The following is a 21,756-nucleotide window of genomic DNA, read 5'->3' on the forward strand; positions in this document are numbered from 1 at the left end:
AGCTTCCCGGCACGGGTGAACCCCATATTTTCCATCAAGTCGTGGCAGGCGAGAGCGGCGAAGCGGGACGGTCCACTGAGTACCCCTCCTCTCCAGGGGACATCTGCGGTTCGGGGTCCCACGGCACGTGGTACAACCCCAACCCCTACAACTGGTGCATTGGCCGGGAATCGAACCCGGCCTAGCTCGGAAAGCACTACCATATCATGGAGCTCCCTACGAGCACGGACGTGACGCAGCAGATGCTGCATCTGGTGGCCCAGCTGCTGCAGCAGCATCAGCAGACTGCTTTAAGACAAGTGAGTGTGCAGGAGCATTGGCTCCAACAGCAGCAGACGCGGGCGGGCCCGTATAGCGGGGAGATGAACATGCCCCGCATGAATCGGGATGACGATGCAGAAGCATTCATCGAAACCTTCGAGAGAGCGGCTCTCGCCGCAGGTATAGATCGGACAAAATGGGCCAGTAGGCTCAGGGTCCTGCTAACCGGTCCAGCCCAGGCAGCCTACCGTGCCCTGACCCACGCCGAAGCCGGCGACTACGAGCGGGTAAAGGCGGAGATCCTACAACGCCTTGACATCACCCCGGAAAAGCACCGGCAGGCGTTCTGAGGAAACAAGATTAAGGACCAAAAGAGCCCCAGGGTGTTGTGGCACAGCCTTAAGGACGAAATGATGAAGTGGCTGCGGCCGGCGGAATCCACGAAAGAGGAAATATGTGATCAAGTTCTGCTGGAGCAGTTCCTGACGGATCTGGAAGATGACGCCCAGCAGTGGGTGAGGTGTCACGGCCCCGCGACCTCCCTGCAGGCACTCCAGCTGGCGGAGCAGTATACATCAGCCCAGGTGGGTCGGCGCTCGGGCCGGGGAAAGCCGCGGGCTGAAGACGTTCCCCGAAAGGCCCGGGGAGGTAAGGCGGAGAAGGCCCCAGGGAACTCCGGGGTTAGTTGTTTCCGCTGCGGCGGCAGGGGGCATTTTGCCCGGTCCTGCCCGACCGAAGTTGAGTACCCCCCCAAAAAGGGAGCCCCGCGCCCCAGAGGCAACAGTGGAGCAGGGGAGGATACTCGGGGGGAACCAATGGACTGTGGGGTTGGCGGCAGGGAAGACCATTATCCCAGGCCCCTGCCGCGAATAAAGGCCTGGGTGGGGCAGCGACCGCTCATGGCCGTGATCGATACCGGATGCGCGCAGACCCTAGTCAGGCCATCACTGGTGGAATGGAGACGCGCCCCGCGTTGCGCAGGAATTCACCTAGTCTGCCTGCACAATCAGAGAACACACTTCGAGCGACGGATATTAGAGGTCCGGCTGCATGGAGTTTCGAGATGCCTGCCCGTGGGGTTGAAAGAAGATATTTTGCACCCCATGATCGTGGGACGGGACTGGCCAGAAATATACGAGGTGCTGGCCGCTCTCCAACCTTGAAAGGAACCCCCGCAGGGCCTAGCCGGGGAGGAACCTGAGCCGCCTTGGCCGGGCGAGCTGGAGGGCCTGGCGAGCAGTGACCAGTTCCGGGAGGCGCAGGAGGAGGACTCGGAGCTGAGACCCTTCCATGAGGAGGCGCTTCAACGGGAGCGGCAACCGGTAAGCCCCACAGCAGAGCGCGGGCAGGGCCCCCGGGTCGAGTTAAGACAGGGCCTCCTTTATCGGATTAAGCCCGACCCCCGGACAGGGCGGGAGGGACGCCAACTTTTAATCCCCTGCTGCTACCGCACGCCCTTGTTACAACTAGCCCATGGGAACCCCATGGGAGGCCATTTGGGCAAAAGGAAAACAGAGGCCAAGCTGACCCGCTGGTGCTTCTGGCCCCACCTATGCGAGGACGTGGAGCGGTTCTGTAAAGAATGTCGTTCTTGCCAGTTAGTAAGCACTCACAAACCCCCGCGTGCCCCCCTTCAAGTGATGCCCGTTATACGGGAGCCATTCACTAGGGTGGCACTCGACGTGGTGGGGCCTCTACCACGGAGCACCGCGGGGCACCGGTTCTTACTGGTGCTCATCGATTACGCCACCTGGTACCCGGAGGCGATTCCCTTACGGACAGTGACGGGCTCTAAGGTGGCCGAGGAGCTTATGAAGTGGGTTGCCCGCTTCGGGATCCCACGAGAAATTGTGACTGACCAGGGGAAGAACTTTATGTCGGCCGTAATGGCGGCCATGTGCAAGGTGCTCCACGTCACGCACCTAAAAACGTCAATTTATCACCCCCAAACGAATGGCTTGGTCGAGCGTTTCAACGCGACACTAAAAGGGATGCTCCGGCGCTGCACACAGGAAGATCCAGCCAGGTGGGATCTGCTGGTACTGCCCTTGCTGTTTGCAGTGCGGGATGCCCCGCAGGCCTCCACAGGCTACTCCCCTTTCAGCTTGGTCTTTGGGCACCAGCCCCGAAGCTTGTTGGACATCCTAAGGGAGAGCTGGGAAAGCGGCGCACGAGGGGGCCGCCAGGTGGCGGAATACGCGCAAGAGCTGCAAGACCGACTCCACCAGGCACAGAGGGCGGCTCACGGTAACCTCGAACAGGCCCAGAGACAGCAAAAGGACCGATACGACCAGGGAACCCGGCAGAGAGAGTTACAGCCCGGACAGAAGGTGTTGGTGATGCTGCCCAGCTCTCATAGTAAGTTTGAGACGCGATGGCAGGGGCCGGCCCGGGTCGTTAGGCGAACTGGCCCGGTCAATTATGAGGTCCGAAGGGAAGGCCATCCGAGGGCGTCCCAAGTCCTACATATCAACCTACTAAAGGAGTGGCAGGAGCCGCACGGGCTTCTTGTAGAAAAGGACCGAGAGCCGGTAGATGGGGAGTGTCAAGAGGGGGAGACTGGGCCGAAGACCCGGGGCGAGGGACCACTTGGGGAAGAGACGTCCCTGTCCCCTTTCCAACAGAAAGAGTTACAACAGCTGATTGTAGAGTTTGGGGATGTGTTTTCAGAGACCCCAGGGAGGGCTAGAGGCGTGGAGCATAGGATTCTGACGCCCCCGGGCCAGATTGCCAGGGAGAAGTGGCGGCGCATTCCTTTCTACCGGCGCCAACCAATTAGAGAGGAGCTTAATGGCGTGCTGGCCCAAGGCATCATCACGCCCTCTCGCAGCCCCTGGCGAAGCCCCTTGGTGGCAGTGACGAAGCCGGACGGCAGCTTAAGGCTGTGCGTTGACTTCCGAAAAGTGAACGCCATCACCCAGTTTGACGCATTCCCCATGCCTCAGATAAGTGAGCTGGTAGAGCGTATCGGGCAAGCCAATTACATCTCCACGCTGGATTTAGCCAAGGGGTATTGGCAGATCCCCCTTCGAAGGGAGGATCAACCTAAGACAGCCTTTGGGACCCCCTGGGGCCTCTATGAGTTCAAACGGATGCCGTTCGGCCTGAATGGGGCCGCCGCAACCTTTCAAAGGTTAATTGATTGGATACTAGCACCCCACCAGGAATATGCCGCGGCCTACCTCGACGACATCGTGATCTTCACCAAAACATGGGAGCAACATCTCCAGGCCCTGCGACAGGTCTTGCAAGAGCTATGAGGTAAGGGCCTGACAGCCAATCCAAAGAAATGTGCCCTTGGAAAGTCCGAGACCAAATATCTCGGCTTCCAAGTAGGCAAAGGGCGGGTAAGACCTCTACGGGATAAGGTGGCGGCACTGCGGGACTACGAAGCCCCGGCAACCAAGCGGCAGATGCGAGCCTTTTTGGGACTCGCCAGCTATTACCGGCGGTTCATTCCCCGGTTTGCGGAACTGGCGAACCCGCTAGTAGACACCACCAAAGGGAAGGAACCACCACGCATCAGTTGGACCCCAGAGAGACACAAGGCGTTCCACGCGCTCCGGCAAGCTTTGTGCCGAGGCGCGGTACTCCATACCCCTGACTTTAACGCCCCCTTTATCCTACAGACGGATGCCTCGGCGTACGCCCTGGGAGCAGTCCTCGCCCAGGAAGTGGATGGAATCGAACGCCCTGTGGCATTCGCCAGCCGCCGTTTGAACGAGCACGAACAGAGGTACTCTACAATTGAACGGGAGTGTCTCGCCATTCGCTGGGGGATAGACTATTTCCGGTATTACCTATTAGGCCGAGAATTCCGGTTAATAACTGATCATGCCCCGCTACGGTGGCTCAACTCGGCCAAAACCGAGAATGCCCGGAAAATGCGGTGGGCCCTGGCACTCCAGCCATATCAGTTTAAAATCGGGTATAAACCCGGCCGTAGTAACACCGTGGCAGATTTTTTGTCCTGGTGGGGAGAGAGAGAGAACCCACACGAGCCCCCGATACCGCCCCGGGCGGGCGGAGAAGATCCCTCGGGGGGCGAATTTCCCACAGAAAGGGGATCGCCTAGCGGCGTCTTGAGGGGTGGGGTGTGTGAGGGGGCCAGGACCCCGCGGGGCCCGGCCCGAGGGAAGAACCCCGGAGATCCGCCCCGTTTCCGGGCCAGGACCCGGAAACCCGGCGGGGAACTTAATGTGTGCCGGAACCTGAACCGCGCCGGCGCGGGACCGGTGCGGGAAGATAAAAAGGAGATGCTTACCCGCAGAGAAGAAGGGAGGCTCCACCTGGAGCCCACTCCAGGAGCGGCGGAGCCACGTGCGGTGAGGCCGGGAGACACGCGGCGGGAGCCGGCGGCAGCGGAGCCAGGAGCCGCAGACCCGCGGACGGTGAGTCGGGGAGCGGTGGAGCCGGGAGCCTCGCGGCGGGGGCCGGCGGCGGCGCGGCCGATACCGGCGGAGCCGGGAGCATTGCGGCGGGGGCCGGCAGCGGAGCAGCCGGCAGAGGCGGAGCCGGGAGCCCCGCAGCAGAGGCCGACCGCAGAGCAACCGGCGGAGACGGAGCCGGGAGCCGCGCGGCAAGAGGCAGCGGCGGCGTCCCGGAGGGCGGCGAAGCCCCACACGACCCTAGAGGGACCAGTGGCGCAGGAAACTGCGGAGACAGCGACGGCCGGAGGCCGCGAGGACCGGAAGGTAACGCAGACCCCGGGGGCCACCGACGGGGGAACCCTTCTGCAGCGACTTCGGGACACGTGGTTGCGTAGGACGACCCGTGGGCGGGGAAGGCCGGCCGTGGAAACCCCGCTTGGCGGGAGACATACGTACGGGGGTTGGGATAACCCCAGACCTTAGGAGCCAGCGGCACCAGGGGGACTAGGTGCCGCGGGAACACCGGTGAGGGTCCGGCTGGGGAAGGCCCCCCTTTCCCACCGGACTGGGACTCTATCGAAGGAGCCCCTCACGGAGGCTCAACCCGGAGGACCGGGCGAGGGTGTAGGGGAGGAGGAGCCCTCAGGACCCCTGGACTTTGGAGGTACCGTACCCCACGTGGACCGCCAGCTTCCCGGCACGGGTGAACCCCATATTTTCCATCAAGTCGTGGCAGGCGAGAGCGGCGAAGCGGGACGGTCCACTGAGTACCCCTCCTCTCCAGGGGACATCCGGGGTTCGGGGTCCCACGGCACGTGGTACAACCCCAACCCCTACAAGTTACTCTAAAGCACTGTTTTTGTCTCCTGAGGGGATGGGGAGACATTGAATACTAGGAAGTGGTGGCCCTGAATTTCAGTAGAGGAATGACCTCTTGTCATCAAGTGTCTCTTTGTGGCAGCTGTACTCTGAGAGGCAAGCTGATAGCCAGAAGGGGCTAGATCGGAGAAGCAAAAATCAGGGAAGAATCAAAGAGGTTTCCTAACTGACTCAGAAGATGAACAGAAGCTCATTCTCTATTACACTGCACACATGCCTCAGCCTTGATGTCATGCACACCCGTTGGGACATCAGCCCCAACAAGAAGGGCAAGAGAAGGACCCATGGAAAAAAAGACTGTGCACATTAGTGTGCTTTCAGTGCGCTAGTGCTTGTGGCTCAGGGAAGTCCACCCAGCTGAGTGCTAGCATATGTCGGCAGGCAAGCTTCTTTGGGTAGATGTGATATCTTTTATTAGACCAGCTGAGTAGCTGGAAAAAGGGTCTTTGCAAGTTTTCGAGCATAAGTACCTATCTTCAGGTACAGGGCATCTCTGCTGTTCTAAGATCTGCAGGGAACGAAAAAAGCTAAAAGTGTGACAGGATGCCAGGGAGGATGTAAATAGGTGGAAATTAGGAAAAGAAAGGCTAGAGAAGGGCAAGGGGAGAGAAATGAGGGGGAAATCATGGCAAAGGTAAGGAAGGAAGGAGACGGAGACAGAGTGCTGTGGAAGGCTGGGGAGATAGTAAAAGGAGTGGAACTGGAGTCTGAGGATCATGCCTACATTGGTGACGGCTCCAGAAAGTAAGGCCTTGTCCACACAGAAAAGTTGCACTAGTTGAACTGAAATGGATTTAGAAGTGGTTACAGTTAAACCATGTTTGTGTGCTTTTGTTTCAGTTTAGGAGAGGCTTGTTTCAGGTTAGCTTAAGCCAGGAGTGCTCAACCCCCTGTGCCGTTCATCTGGCCTGTGGGACCAAAGGGTAGAACACCCCTGACTTAAGCTAAACTGGAAAAAAAAACCTCAGACTGGTGTTGGAGTGTCCATACACTGGTTTGCACTGGTTTAGATATACTGGTATATTAGAATAGATTGGTAGATTAGAGACAGGGGCAACTTTCTCTTGTGGACAAGGTCTCAGTGTGGACCATGTAACCCTGGCCTCTCAGCAGTTCCATTACTTACAGCTGCGCTTGCCTTATCACAGGCAGCAAGCTCTGCCTGATTATTTGTAAAGAAGCAAGGAACGAAAGGAAGAGTAAAGTGGGAAGGCAGAGGTAGAGAGTAGGGAGGGATGGGCTTTTCCTGAGGTTAACTTATTGAAAGTTTGAGAGAAAATGTTCAGATCTGACTATGGGGTTTCATTCACCTCTAGCAGTAAAGACTCAGGGATGGGCAGATGGCTCTTTTCTGTCCAGTGGGTTATATACTGCTTCCCATTCCATGCATGTCTACATGGTCTCCCAATCAATAGCCATAGCAAAGTCACTTGTAAACTTCATGTAGCCTATGGTGCTACTTTCTTCTCCCAGTCAAAACTCTGCTTCCTGCTTGGGTTGGGGAATAAATGTTTATAACACACACCTGTCACCACAGCAGTTGAGTTTCTTTTGAAAGATAACACCCCACACCAAAGTCATTTGTGATGGGGCTCTACAGGGCCTAATGCCCCAGAAAGAACCATATAACATGACACAATAAATTCCTGCCTATCACTGTCAGTCATCTCACTATGTTATTTCCTTTCCCTGGCTCCCATCTTGCAAGGGTGTTGAGAGCACTTAAGATCCTTTTAAAAGGGAGGTAGGGCTTTATAGGATTGGGCCCTATACCTGCTAAGTCTGAAACCATAGGCAGCGGAAAGCCGGGGCTAACAGCTTAGACCCCCCCCAAACTTTTCACAGTGGCTGGTGACAGCAGAACTATCACAGTGCCGCTGTCCCACAGCACTTGATGCCGCTCAGCATGCAGCCACTCCTCTGCTGCCATGTAAAGCACCAGTGCTCGCTGGACTACGGGAGGGAGGGGTGGAGGTCAGGTGGTGCCCAGCCCCCACCAAATATTTCCCCCCACTGCTTATGCGAAAACCCAGGCCCATCAGGTTCTGATCAGCTCCTGGGAGGCACTTCCCTGCTCTTTGTGTTGGGGGGGAAGGAAAGAGAGCTGAAAGGATGATCCTGGCCTAATTGATCAGTGTAATCGGCCTTTCCATCCCAAGGACAGCAAAGAGATAGGCCACAGTACCACACTGAGCTCCTAGTGCCGGAGAAATGCAAATCGGCTGATGTTTGCTATTGTCTCCAGCATGTCAGCACTGAGAGAAACAGGCTCTCGCTGGAGACAGCTGCCTGTGCAGCTAGATGGGAAATCTTGAGTGCTAACACAGTCACCTTTCAGCTTCAGTGGGCCTGGTTCTGTTAGACCATTAATGGAATCAGAGAGAGATGGCCTGAGTTTCCTCGTCCCTTTGGGACATTTGTCAACATGAGGAAGCCACCAGACAGGCAGTATAGCACAAGAGACACACACAAGCTGCCACAGCAGAGTCTGCTGGGACAGAAAGGCAGCGGTGTCATGCTGAAATAGCAAGGGATGAGGCACAGGTCAGAATGAGAGTGTGTTGGCACAGCTATGGGAGTTCAGGACAGAGATGGATCGGCAGGGCTGGGTTTGGAAGCAGTGGAAGGGGTTTGGATTACAATAGCGGGGGGGATTGCAGGTTGGAACTGAAGCCTAGTTGCGTGGAGACCCAGATATGTTGGGGGAGCTGTAGGTCAAAATAGGGGCTCCTCAGAAGAGCTGGGCTGGACAGAAATGGACTAGCAGGCAGGGCTGCAGGGCTGGACTGAGTTTTATGGGGAACGTGAAACCGGAAACCATGCAGAGCAGCTCGGTGCCTGTTCCCTGTCAACGCTCAGTGCCTCACTTGTAACAGCACTATTATTATCATTTTTCCATTCCATTTAACTCTTTGGCTGCTGGCACCCTCTGCTCCCCCAAACAAGTTGGCAGCTCAGGTGCATGTCCACAGCTTCCAAAGGGTTAAAAGAGAAAAGAAATCAAAGCTGAGATTGCCTGAACCTGCTAAGAGGTTCCAATATCTCCCCACCCTCCTCCCTTCCCCTTCCTTTATGCTGGGAGCAAAAAATTCATTCAATTGCAATGTTGCATGGCTCTTGCTGCTTTAAGCCTTTAAAAGAAGAAGCACGGGGTGGGGGAGGCCCTAATCCCAGAACCAGGTCTAACCCTAGTGTTTTTGGTGTACTCCTTTGCTTCTTCCATGTGTTACCAAGAAGGGGAGAAATTGGGAGAGGAAAGGGCAGGGGGAGGGAGGAGGAAAGGGAAAAAAAAATTACAGCTCCCAGATCAAAACAATAATCAGCTAAATGAATTCCACAGCATTTTCCCGCATGACTGGGAGTGATAATTTAGTGCGGCAGCCAGCTGGAAGGAAAGGGATTAATTCTGCACTTAGTGACACCCCTGTGAATAATTCATCACACGCAGAACCCTCTTTGCTGACCCCCTGGGCAATTACTCCAAAGTACCACACCAGCCAGCCATCGCCCCGTGGTGCAACTCCCCAGGGAAAGCAAGCAATGAAATAAAAGGAATAGCATTAAGTTCTGTCCCAAATTACTTTATGGATATTATTTGGGGGGGGGGCAGAGGGGGGCTGGTGCAGAATTTCAGTGCCATCATTGGAGCAAATGGGCTAATGGGTATGTACATTAGCGCATTCTAGAGACTGAAATCCAAACTGTCCAGCTGCATGTCATAGGCCCTGTAGTGCAAAGAACTAGTGGTGAGTCTCCTTTAGGAGCAAGAGGATCAGATTTCCATCCTTGGTGCTGTGAAGCTCTTAATGTCTGTGAGTGACAATCACAAAGGTGATCAGGCATTAGCCACAACAGTTAACGTCTATAAAATAAAAAAAAATCCCCAAATGGTGCATAAATTTATAAACGCAGTGCCATTGAAATACATCTGCCTCTGGTGTGAAGGGTGGTAGCTACATAGCACAAAGCATGTTTCCACAAATGCAGAGGAAGGCAAATTTTGTCTTAGGTCAGCTGCTTTCCCCTGCCCTTCTAAGGACTTCCACAAGTTCTTTACTATCCATATAGCATCATATAAAAGACTCCCACACTGATAAGGGGATGGGATTCAGCTGGTCCATCACAGAGGCATGGGAAGATAAGGGTGCTGTGCTGGGTGCACCTGATATTTTAGAGGCAATAGTTCGTGCAAACGTCTTTCCCAGATCACTAAAACAAAGTCCTGCTATTTAAGGATCTTGGGCTTAATGAAGACAGTCTCTGCTCCTGGAGGGTAAAAGGACTCTGGCCCCTGATTGCTACTTCTTCCCTGTGAGTTTACGTGGGGCAGCAGAGTGGTGGGCCCCAAAGCCAGGAAGCCCCAGGCTATGTTTGTAGGGACAGAGTGTGAAGTGGTCTGGCAGGGAGGTCCTGAGGACAGTCTTGGCCCTATGGAATGAGTCTCCAGCCCTGTGGACAAGGTCACAGGTGAGGTTAACCTGCAGGCCTTAGCTGGTATCTTGCACACCATCAGAAATAATGGCCATACAATCTGAGGATACTGCTAGTTGCAAAAGCAGCCCAGGAAGAGCAGTGGATGCTATGGAGCTGGACTAGCAGTAAGCAGAGAGCTGGAGTCTGGCCGAAGGCCAGGACTGAAACTGAGAGGTGCTGCAAGTGGCAACTAGTGTTAGTGCAAGGCCCCAGGACAAGCCGAACAAGTCTCAAGGGTCTCAAGTGAGATGCCCTGGCAAAACTCTGACGTTGATAGACCGGCACAGCAGGGATTGAATCACATGAGTTGTCTGTGCCTCTGTTTCCCTATCTATAAAATGGGGGGTGGTAACACCAGTGGCAGTAGTAGGGAGAATGGGAATAATCCTATCAGTAAGGGGAAGGTGCTTGGGTACAGTAGGGTTGGACCATGGATGGCATTCAAGGTAAATGCCAGGTCAGTTGGCAGATTTATGTGTGTATGTGCATGTGAAGCTTGTTTGCAATGAGCATTGTCAACCCTCTGCTTTTATCAGTACAAACCATACGCACAAAGCTTCAGGAAACAGCAAAGCAAATCTGGGCAGGAGCCTTGCAGCTTTGCAAGACTGGAATGTGTTGGTGGGAACTGCAGGTGATTAAACAAGCCCAGCTAGCTCAGCTGGTAGAGCATGAGACTCTTAATCTCAAGGTCATGGGTTCAAACCCCATGTTGGGCATTGGCTTTCTCATCTCAGGTGTGGCAGATGACAGAATAAGGAGCAACCATCCCTGGGAATAGGTTACTCCTTCCTTGGTGGTCTTCCAAGGTAAAGCTTTGGCTGGGATGGTCCTACTTTGAGCAGGGGGCTGGGCTAGATGTCACTTTCAGCTCATTTTCTATGATCAACATGGGGGAGCAACTGTGCTTGGAGAGCAGCAAGTATTGTGGATATGTAAGAAGCTATTCCCCCTGCACAGCAGAGCCCTTGCCACTTGGCAGTGGGGTTTCTTGAGGCAGTTCCCCTGCATGCAGCTGACTGGAAAGGAGATGGGGGTTTCAGGGTTCAAGCTGCTTTGCTCAGTGCAGCCTATTCACCTGAGGCATCTTTGCCAGACACCTGCAGGTGTCACATGGCCTGCACTGATTGACATAGGGTACACACAAGACATGCAGTGGGTAGGGATGCTGTGTGTGCATGTTGGTGATTTGTCCATGGTGGGCTGCACAGCAGGAGTTATAGAAATGCTCTTCAAAGGCTGGTGCCTCTGTCTCCCCACCTTGCCCCTTCTACCCCATCCATCTTTTAACCTCAGCAGCTCTGACCTCCCCATCTACATTGTCCTACTCTGTCTCCCCTTACATGCTCTGGGAGACAAACCAAAGGCAGAGAAGGGCTCATACATTTTGAGGCTGTTCTGGCTATAACTTGCTTTCAGGACAGCAGCAGCACAGACTTCTGCAGCTTGTTTTCCATCATGCTGTTCAATGCCAGCTTCATTGGCACAGACCCCACGTGGTTGCTCTGCTCTCCTCCTCCCCCATTTCTGCTAACGGAATGGGGCAGCTTTGTCCCAAGTTGGGGGAGAGGGCAATATCTGGGAGTACAAGTCAAGAAGGGAGTGAATTGCAATACACACAGGTATTCCTGTACTGCTCAGCAAGAAGAGTAAACCCTGGCCATGGACAGATGGAGTCAGACCCAACATGCTCTTCAATCCAGAGGACACAGGGTTGAGCTTTGGAGCTCATCCTTAACCATAACAACCCCCTTTCTCCTTAGGGAAGGCCCCTGTAGAGATAAAGGGCAAACTCCTTCCCTCAGTTATGCTCATGAAGCCCCACTGACAGAGGGCAGCTCCTTGTTTCTACATTTGCTCTGTTCCTTCCCTATTTGTCTCACCTCTGAGCCAACCAGCTGCAAACTGATTTGAAGGGTTGGGATACCACCAGATGTGGTCTTCAGGCTGGTGTCCTAGGGGAAAAAATACACAAAGAATAAGGCCAACATAATCCATCCTAGGGCATCAACTTATCCAAGACAGTGGGTTGACAAAACTCAGAAAGCCCCTTAGCTTGACGCCTCTCCTGACTACGATCATTTTATACATGCACCTCCACCCGTCTACCTTCTGGCCCCTTTGTGCATGATATCTCCTTCTGGTTGGCCCTGTTCTCTGCGGGGCCTCTCATCCACATAGGCCAAAGCCAGACAGTCAGACAGAAAGCTGGGTGTTATCTGATTTATCCCTATGCAAACACTTCCTTCTAACAGGGTTCCGGGGCACTGGTCTCATTTACCTGGATGAGAAGGTTTTCCACTTGAATTCCGCTCCGGTTGCTCTCAGCCACAAGCTTCCGATACACACGGTTGGTCAGGGGCAAAACAGAGTAACCCAAAGGCTGTGACATGTCCTCAGGATCCATTTCTGACACTGGGAAAAGCAATGACATTAAAAACAGAAGAGGAGGGTTTTCTGCTATCCCCTGCCAAGGAACTGGCAATGCTACCACCCAGGGACTCTATCCCCTGAGCCTACCAAAACGGTGGCACTATGATGCAAAGATCATGCCCAACCAGCAGCACAACAGCCCAGAGACTCTACCCAATGCATGAAAATAAACCAAACTTAACACCTTTCAAAACGTCTTCTGCTGACATGAATCAGGCATTGGTCTTAGAGGCTACCTCCCTGTCTGCAGAGGTGATCATGTGCATACTATTAATAGGTAGCATGAAAGTCCTTAAGGATATTTCAGATAGGAGCAAAACCAGACACCCAGGATTCCCAAACAACAGCCATATTCAGACAGGCGGCCTTCTTTTAGACTCCCAATGCCTTCCAGCTTAAACTTCAGTTTCTGAACTTGCCAAATCTAGAACTGTCTGTACCCCTCGCTCCAGTGGAAGAGATCAGTGTCTCTGGTTGAACTCCAAAGACTCACCTGGTTTGTGGGGATAGTACTCGATCACCAGGGCAGTATCGTCTGAGAAGATGGTGGCCCCATCCCTGCCTTGGAAGAGAAAAGAGGTGTTCCAGCTTGGTTTCTCTGTGGGTGTAGATGGATGGGTGATCTTTGGCAGAGGAAAAGAAGATAACATCAAAATGCATATACAGAGAAGCTCTTAAACTAGGAGCACTAGGGAAATTTAATGAACCCCCTTAGAAAAAGCAGAGTCACTACATCCTAATCCTGTGAGTGAAAAGAAAGGTTATCAGTGAAGCCCATGTGGCTGCTCAGGGAAAACTCAACCTTGAGGTCTCCCTACTTCCAGACCTCCAGGCCTCCTTTCTTGGAGGGTCCAGCCATCTCTTTTCTTGAACCAGGTCCCCATTTTTCTGGGGTGAAGGGAGGACTCTGATCGCCTGTTCCCTGCTCATCAGCTCTCCTCTACAGACCTTTTGTGGGTAGAAAGCTCATGACAGCTCATGCACTGTCACCACAACAGGAGTTGGGCACTGGGAAGGAGTGGAGATTCCCACAAGGACATGTTTGAACGAAGGTGGGACACAGCAGGATAGAGGCGGGTGATGGAACGAGGAGTCATGGCCTCATTCCTGAGCTACAAACAGTGGAGCACTGATGCATCCCACTCAGGATGAACTTGGTTCAGCATATGAGGAATAGGTAGCAAGTTGGCCACATTTTAGTTGTGCAGAATGTGGAGGGAAGGGGTCCAGGAAGAGCCTAGAGGCATTAGGGATTTCTCCTTGGCCAATGTAAACCAAAGCAAGGAAACGGACTAAAACTCATGGCCCCAGCTTGCTCCCTTGTCTTCCCCACTTTCAGAGGAGTCACATTTCCCAGCTGTGTTTCTCCAGGGCAAGAAAGATAAGCATGCATTTTCTCTGATTGGTCTTGCTCCTCCAACGCAACTCCCAAGCTCTGTGTTTCACTTTCTGCTTTATTTTTTAAAAAGCCAGGTTGTTTGAAATTGTTTTCCTCAAGGCTTCAATTCTGGCTGCCTGTGTGTGCCTCTCTGGGTCTTTTTTTATTTCTCCCTCTCTCGCAGGAATATGCATGTCAGGTAATTCCTCTTAAACCCTTCGAGTCTCTGAACTGGCGGGGCAAAGCAATGGACACACACACACACACACACACACACACACACACACACACACACACACACACACACACACACACACACACACACACACACACACACACACACACACACACGGTAAAAGCACTCAATATTCCTCGATAATGACATGGGCTTCTTCCGTGTCTGCCAGGAGAAAGCCTATTCCTGCCCCCTAGACAATGGGCTCTGACTGGACATGACCACCTGCACTTCCAGCCTGCCAAGCATGCTTAAAGAGATAAGCTGCTTTAACGGGATGCACTGTGCTTCAAAGGAGAGAGAGGGATGTGATGTGGCCCCTGTGGGGGCTGGGGGAGAAGGAGGCGGCTGCGGAGAGAAATGGTGAATCATCTAGCTGGATAGACATGCCAATGGCAGGTGGACCTAACAGGGTTAACTCTAGGGGCCTGCTGCCCCATTAACATTGCAAGGGTTCATCTGGAAGAGTTGTGGCTTCTTCAAGCAGAGGGAGGATTAGCTTGTTTGCATGTCAAAGGGACCAGGTGCCTCAGAGCAGAAAGAATTCACCAGCTAGACAGCAGGACATCTGAAGTCCCTTTGCTTCCCCCTACCCCCCACCCTGCACTTGCCTCATGGCCAGACTGGTCCCAACATTTGGCCAGTCACAGGACCAGAATTTCAGACATGTCAGGTGCCCCTGCAAGTCCCTCTGGAGGGAAGCGGATGTAGAGGTACCTCCCCCGGCGCTGAAAGAAGCAGCACGTGCAGGTGGGTCGGTGGCCACAGTGTGCCTAAGCGCACCGTCCTGTCCTGCAAACAGAGCAGGCCTGGAGTATCTAGAGGCAGACAACCGGATCGGAAGACAGCAATGAGGATGGCAGCAGTGACAGCAGCAGCAGGTCCTCCAGCAAAAGCAAATGAATTTAAACCCCGTATTCAGGGACAGGACTAGGAGACAAGGGGTTTGAGGGAGATGATGCCTTGCGGCAGGGTGTGTGCGAGCACAATTCTGTGGGTGCGTATATTGTAACGGGCGCGTGGGTCTCTTTTGGTGGGTTAAGGAGGTAATGAACAGTGACTAGAAGTGTGTGTGTGTGTGTAAGAAACCTTTATAAAGACATATATTTTTACAAAATAATTCTAGAGGCAGCCTTTGTCTGGCCCCCATGCCAGACAGGGCTACATTGGGCTTCACAGCAGGACTGGGCTGAAAGGGTTTGGGTGGAATCAAAGGCAACACGTCCCATGGACATCTGTCTTGTCTTATAGACCAGACCTGCAGGCATTGCCTAGGGACAGTCAGACCCCCAGGAACCCCTCCAGCCCCCTCCTGTTGCTGGTCAGCCGAGGAACCTTGGACACTGCCTCGTCTAGCAACCGGCGGTTGGTGCTCCCACAATGTACACACCTCTTCTGAAGCCAGGGAGGGCCATGGCCACGAGCCGCTAGCCATTAGAGATCCTAAGTTCACTACAGCACTCCCTAGTGCCATGTTACTGATACCCCCCTGGATATTTCCCTCCTCCCCCTTTTATTATTTAGAAAGTAGGAAGTCTTAAGACTTGCTAGCAGAGCTCTACTGGCATCTACGTGCTGATTGCCAATGCAGCAGAGCACCCAGTCTGCCTGTTTCTGTGGTTGCCCATGGTGGTTTATCACCAGGGATTCTGATTTTCTCTGATAAAAATGGGGATTTTTTTTCCGATTAAAAAAAGGAACTGAAAATCCATGTTTTCCCACAATCAAAACAAAACACCACTGATATGTAAAGAGAGAGAGAGAGATAATGGTGTTTCATTTTAAGCATGGAAGAGTGTGGATTTTGGGTTACTTTTTTATATTCAAAAATAGGGATTTTTTTTTTTTAAATCAGAGAAAACCAGGATCCCTGTTTATCACTAGTGCAACACACAGTCTGCCTGCTGTGTCAGAGCAAGGGAAGAAGGGATAGTGACTGCTATTACTTGTCAATACAGTACAAGGCAGCACAGCACCTAGCCAGCCTGTTGCTGGAGGCTTGTTCTTGTGAACACCTGGTCTGCCAACATTGGGGTGAGTTGTTAGTAGGCAGGCTGGTAGGCCTTAGGGGCTGCATTGCCTGTTCTATATAGTTTTTTTAGCTTCTTGGGACAGGGACTGTGTGTGCATGCACACATGTACAAACATATTAAATACAAGACAAAGAGTGCTTAAATCTCAAGCAGCAGCAACAACTGCTGTAACAGCCATACAATACATAACCTGCTGCTCTGCAGTTTAATATGTGCTGCTCCTCCTATTAACTACAGCTAGCCCAACTCTGATTTTCAGGGGGGGTCAGATTGAAATCCCTGGACTCAGCTTGCTCCACCAGCTGTGGGTTAGGTCTGAACCACCAAGAGGCTGAGATGGTGGAAGATTTCATGAGAGCAACTGATCTCCTGAGACTGCCATTATTTGTAGGTCAAAGATTTGCATGAGAACAGCTGCACCACCTTTAAAACCCCAACTTCGCGCTGAAGCAAGAGCTACCATGAATCCTAATACCAAGCTAAATCTAGTGCCAATCCAGCCCCACTCTGTTTACAACTGTCAAAGCAAAGAACCACATTGCACATAATGCAATGTGAAAAACCAACATGCCAGCAACATCCCTGGCAGTGTCAGTCTTCTTGCAGGTTTGATATCACAGCTCAGAAAGATGGAAAAAGAGAGGAATGGTGGTACATCACTGAACATCATGAATCTTCCCCAGCCCACAGCACAAACACAGATGCATCTATTGGGGCTTTAAATAAAACCCACAGACGTGAGACACACTTCCTAATCATTTCACCTGCTGCGTTCCATTCTGGAGCCCAAAGCTATTGCACCAACATAAAATAAAAAGCAGATGGGTTTAGCTTGCTCTGCTGTGTGCTGGGCTGCAGCAATTTCCATCCAAACTCTGTTTCCTGCTTTGATTACCACTCTTTCACAGCAAACACCGCTCAAATTGCCTTCTTTCTCCCTACACACGCACTGTGTCTTAAAAGAGCTGTGGGAGCCCAGCAGAAATTAAGCGAGTTCGTTGCACTGGGACCATGCAAAGTTTTGGCTTGGCTCCAAGCCAGTGGTTCTCAACCTTTTTTAGTTTCAAGGCACCCCTTGGAAAATGCCAGCTCTTAGCTTTCAGTCATTTATTGACTATGAAAAAATAATACAGCAATTCATCTGTTGCAAAGAACTCAAAAAGACCACAACAGGTAAGAATGCTTTTAATACTATAAATTCCTAGTGAAATCTCTGGGTTTATCTTTTGCATCATGTGTGCACACCTGCCAGTGCTAATACTGAGTGGCATCGTGCAGCACCCTTGAAAGGATCTCAAAGCACCTTGCCGTGACACCCTGGTGGAAAAATCACTGCTTGGAGCAGCCAACAAGGAAGGTCCTACCTGCAGCCTTCATTAGATTTATAGGCTGCTCTGGAAGTTAGGGTGTTACCTGTGGCCTCCAGAAACCCAGGTTCAATTCCTGCTCCATGACCCAGGTTTGGAGCACTGCTCCAGGAACCAGCAGCGTTGGATCCTCGCTCACCATATAAAAGTGTGGCCAGGAAAGGATTGACCTGGCTTGTGGCAGTGACACCTCTCACATAGCACCATCCTCCCAGCTAGAGGCTGGGGTGCTCCTGCCCCAGGGCACAGACTCAATCAGGTAGGACTCTGGGGGGCAGGGTCCAAGGTGGCACTCGGGGAAGGGACAGGGCTTAAGTCATGCCATATCTGCCAAAAAAGCAGGCCATCACTGATGCTTTCTTGCAAAGTCTAGACAGGTGGCCGGCACCCTTGTTTCAGCTGGGAACCAGAATTGAAGGCGATGATATGTTTTGTCATCACTGTTAGCAGCTTCCCGAGCTGTGACCAGGGATCTTGTGCCAGATGGCCACTTTCCAAGTGGTGGCTGTACTATCAGGTCACCATAGCCTTCTGCGTGCTTGAGTTTTTAGCTTGGCTGCTGCATTAATACGAGGTTTTGAATTTAATTAAGCGTAATAATGATTCAAGTAAAAGAAAAAATTGAACCCTCAGAGAACCTTTACAAATGCACTCCACGGGCACAATTAAGTATCCAATCACTTGTGTGAGAAAGGTAGGCCTTATACAGTTTTACAGCTGGATTGACTGAGGCACAGGAATGAAGTGATTGGTCTCACCTCACATGGTCAGTCAATGAGACAATCAGGAAGAAAGCTCAGATATAGCGACTCCTACTTGGAGCTTGTCTCCACTGTTTTGGTACCAGGCCTGGGAGCACTTATGAGAAATACTACCCACCCGCTCCTCTCACTCAGCATGCGTCAAATGAGGTAATGCAGCAGCCTTATGGCAGCTCCGACTGTGGGCCAATATACATGTATTATACTGAAAGCAGTGCTAGAGTGTCTGTTCTAGGCCACTTTAAGGCACCTATGTTGCCTCGTCTGTGGGATCTGGCATGTTTGGTATAGGAGTAAGGGATGCACCTCTTGGCCCAGCTCTAGGGACAGCACAGTTGCAAAGTAGACAACACCCTCTGGAGCACTATTCAAGTGGCCCCATGACTGAGTTCTGGCTGTATGACTTCAATTGCAAACTTTCTGGAGCAGGAGCTGTCTCTTTCTTCTAGGTTTGTACAGCACCTAGCACAGCAGGATCCTGGCCCATGACTAGAGTTTCTAGGTGGTACCGCAACACAAATAGATGACGATGCTAAAAAGGCAGAACTGCTGTCCTCAGTATTTCTATACCATGTCCCCACAGTGCTCACGAAGGGACACCCCCAAGCATGCACTTCCCATCTGTTCCTGCCTGCATACCCCAAACCTGGAAATGAGGTCAAGAAGCCCCTCAAATATACTGCTACAGCTGGTCTTGAGACCTCTACCTTGGGAGTACCCTCAAAGTGGCTTCACCACCTCATTACAGGGTTAGTATGGGTAAGGGGGAACAGAAACACCCTCAAAAGCATAACTCCCTGTAAACACTGGGCAGGCAGTAGAGATGTAGACTAAAGAAAGCGGGGGACACCTTGCTCCAAAGCCTCACATGATCTTCATCGTACTTGTCGCTCACAGAGGCCCTTGGACAACTGTTTTTTTTTGTCCTGGCTCAGGATAGAGGGAAGTTAGGTGCATTCCTAGCATCTCTGTCTTTCACACCTCCCAAAGGTCAGGCTGGAGAAGTGGTTTCATGACAACAATATGATTCCTGAAAGCTTGCTGAAGTGGGCAACGCTGTTTATCCCTGGAGCTGCTGGCTGTCACTTGAAATGGCATCAGTCCATCACTGCTGGCAACCACTCTCCCCCTCTTTCTGGCCTGCTCCAGGGAACACGCCGACTCTCAAAAAGGTCAGCATACACACAAGGTTCCCATTGTGGGGAAATTATTGACAGCGCTCCTGTTTAATAGCATTACCCCATGCTCAGCCTGCCACATGCAGCACAAACAATATGCAGATCAGCCTGCTGCATGAATGAACAGGCTCTTGCTGAATCTGGACACCTGGGCAGAAACCAGCCACTTGTATTTGCCGGTTCCAAAATCTAATGCATGATGCACAGGTGAGTAGCATGCCTAGGACTCCACACAAGCACACAGGATTTGACTTTGAAACTAGTGTCATAGGAACAGGCCCATCAGGATGCCCAGACACCAGACAGATTCACAATGTCATCTTTTTAACTGTAATCCCTCTTCTTCCTCATCCCAGCCCTGCTTATCCAGTACTCTCTCATGGCATCACCTCTGAACCTGAACTGTAAGTTGTCTTGGGCAGAAGCTTTTTATTTGTCCAACAAAGTACCCACCAAAATGTGGCTGTCATATAGAAAGTAAACATAGCATCAAATCTTCCAATTTTTCTGGTATTTAAAATGTATCACGGGGCACAGCAAGAAGGCACTATTCCCAAACAGATTCTTCTGCAGAATGTAACACCTGAACCTCACCCCAACCTGAGATTTAGTGTATTTAACAAGCAATGCAACTATCAAATAGATTTCAGCTTGACCCTTTGCTCAAGGCCTGGCTGGATCTAAGGTTCCTCTTATGGGGCTGCTCATCCTGCAATCCAGATCCTCTCCCACCTCCTTCCAGTCCAGGAAGGGTAATAAGCCATCTGCCTCAAGAAGTCAGCCAACCCATTTAAACCCTCCCCAGCAGGATCACTCGCTGCTTACAGGACAGGGTGCTTCAGGCAAACCCTGCCAGTCTGTTACACACACAATGTTGTTACTCAAACACAGGAGCATCTTGTTCTGCTGCAATGATTTCCAGCAGTGCCGCTCCTATCGCCTGCAGGACTGGATTTATGATGTAGACACAATTGGAGCCAAGACTCCCTAACTCATTTCACTGGCATTCTCTCTGCCAGCTCAGATCATAGTTGGGGAGAGGTAAATGGGTATCATACCCCCTGCCTCATGGGGACTTTCAGACCTACGTCACTGACTGCACACTTAAAGAAAAAAAAAGCAAGCATGCAAAACCATTCCACAACCCCGAGCCAGGATCTGGCAAAACAGAGCCACCATTCAACCAGGAGCCCTCCGACAGCCATGCCCGCGCAACTGTGATATGTACCTCCCCCCACCCCACCAAATATGCACTGGGACATCAGAGCCAGTGCACTGATTCAGGCTGACATTTTGTCACAACTGCAGCTTCTGCCAAGGGTCATCTTGGATGACTACAACTGGTTGGGGAAGGGAGTGATGCTGTCTGTCAATTGTTTTGGCTGTACCAGCCCCACGGTTAACTGCTTGGCTGAGGGGCTGGCAAGCACATCTTGAGCAGAACAGCTGAAAGGCTGATTTACTGGCCTGGGGCAAAGGGATCGGAGGTGACTAACACCAGGGAGGTCATCTGGGTAGCGCCTTCAGCCTCTGCAGGGGTGGTTCCCAGCACTTCAGTGCTGCCAAATAAGAAATCCCAGACCCAAAAGAGAAGGCTTTGACACACTCTGGGCAAGCTGGCTGGGTTGCAAGTTTTTTTATGTTGGAGTTTGGCTGGAAGTTTACCTAAGGGAGAAAGAGAGCTCAAGAGGAGTCTGAATTTAGGAAAAAAAGAAGACTGTATCTTGAACATTGAGCTGTTGTGGGATTCAACAGCCAAGAAATCTCAGAAAGTAAGGAAATGCCCATGGATTGTGTATTAGACGCTTGCTATGTGAAGAGAAGAGTTAAGATTATTTTGGAGTACAGCCACCCTCAAATAACCTTAACTCTGCTCATTATACAGCAGCTTTCTAATACACATCCCACTTAAAGGGGACAAGCACTGCAGTGGGTATTCACTGTTAAGTTGGGATTTAGAAGAAAAATTCCCACTGGCTTTCCAAGAAGCAGAGAGCATAATTTCCTCAGGTATCTTTGAAAACACCAGCCTACAGGAGGGCATCTGGGGCTGATGATAGCCCCAGGTAAAGGAGCCTCAATCTTCTGGTGTGAAGGCACTCCCGTGAGAAGCCAAACCAAGATTTGTTGTAAAATGAGGCATGATGAATGAGGTTGGTTTGTATTACAATTCTAGCCAATGAGGGCAGTGCCCATTTTCATGCCACTTAAGCATAAAGACAGCTTTTCCCATAGTACATTACCAGGGTCTCCCCAAAATGGGAGTCACCTTTTAAGGCCCAAGGTTACCATCAACTAACCCCTCAATGCAGATTATGTAGCTGTGAGTCCACAGGACTGGAATCACCTGGCTTGTAGCCCTGCCAGGGGTAAAAGGGGGAAGGTTTC

The 21,756-nt window shown here is 51.9% G+C and overlaps 1 protein-coding gene and 1 non-coding gene across 2 annotated transcripts in view; one reads left to right on the plus strand and one right to left on the minus strand.

Annotated features, from left to right (window-relative positions):
* Positions 1-21,756, minus strand: part of CCDC33 (coiled-coil domain containing 33) — a 213,635-nt gene that overhangs the window by 86,892 nt on the left and 104,987 nt on the right. The window contains exons 10-12 of the mRNA XM_090029238.1: positions 12,910-13,039; positions 12,265-12,398; positions 11,867-11,938 (exon numbers count right to left, since the gene is read on the minus strand). Coding sequence (XP_089885364.1) covers positions 11,867-11,938; positions 12,265-12,398; positions 12,910-13,039 — 336 coding nt within the window. The remainder of the gene's footprint in view (positions 1-11,866; positions 11,939-12,264; positions 12,399-12,909; positions 13,040-21,756) is intronic.
* TRNAK-CUU (transfer RNA lysine (anticodon CUU)) lies at positions 10,630-10,702 on the plus strand. The gene has a single exon. It is a non-coding gene; the product is annotated as a tRNA-Lys (tRNA).

This window comes from Crocodylus siamensis, chromosome 15, assembly GCF_052110815.1.
Source record: "Crocodylus siamensis isolate JL-2025a chromosome 15, ASM5211081v1, whole genome shotgun sequence".
Lineage (NCBI taxonomy): Eukaryota > Metazoa > Chordata > Crocodylia > Crocodylidae > Crocodylus > Crocodylus siamensis.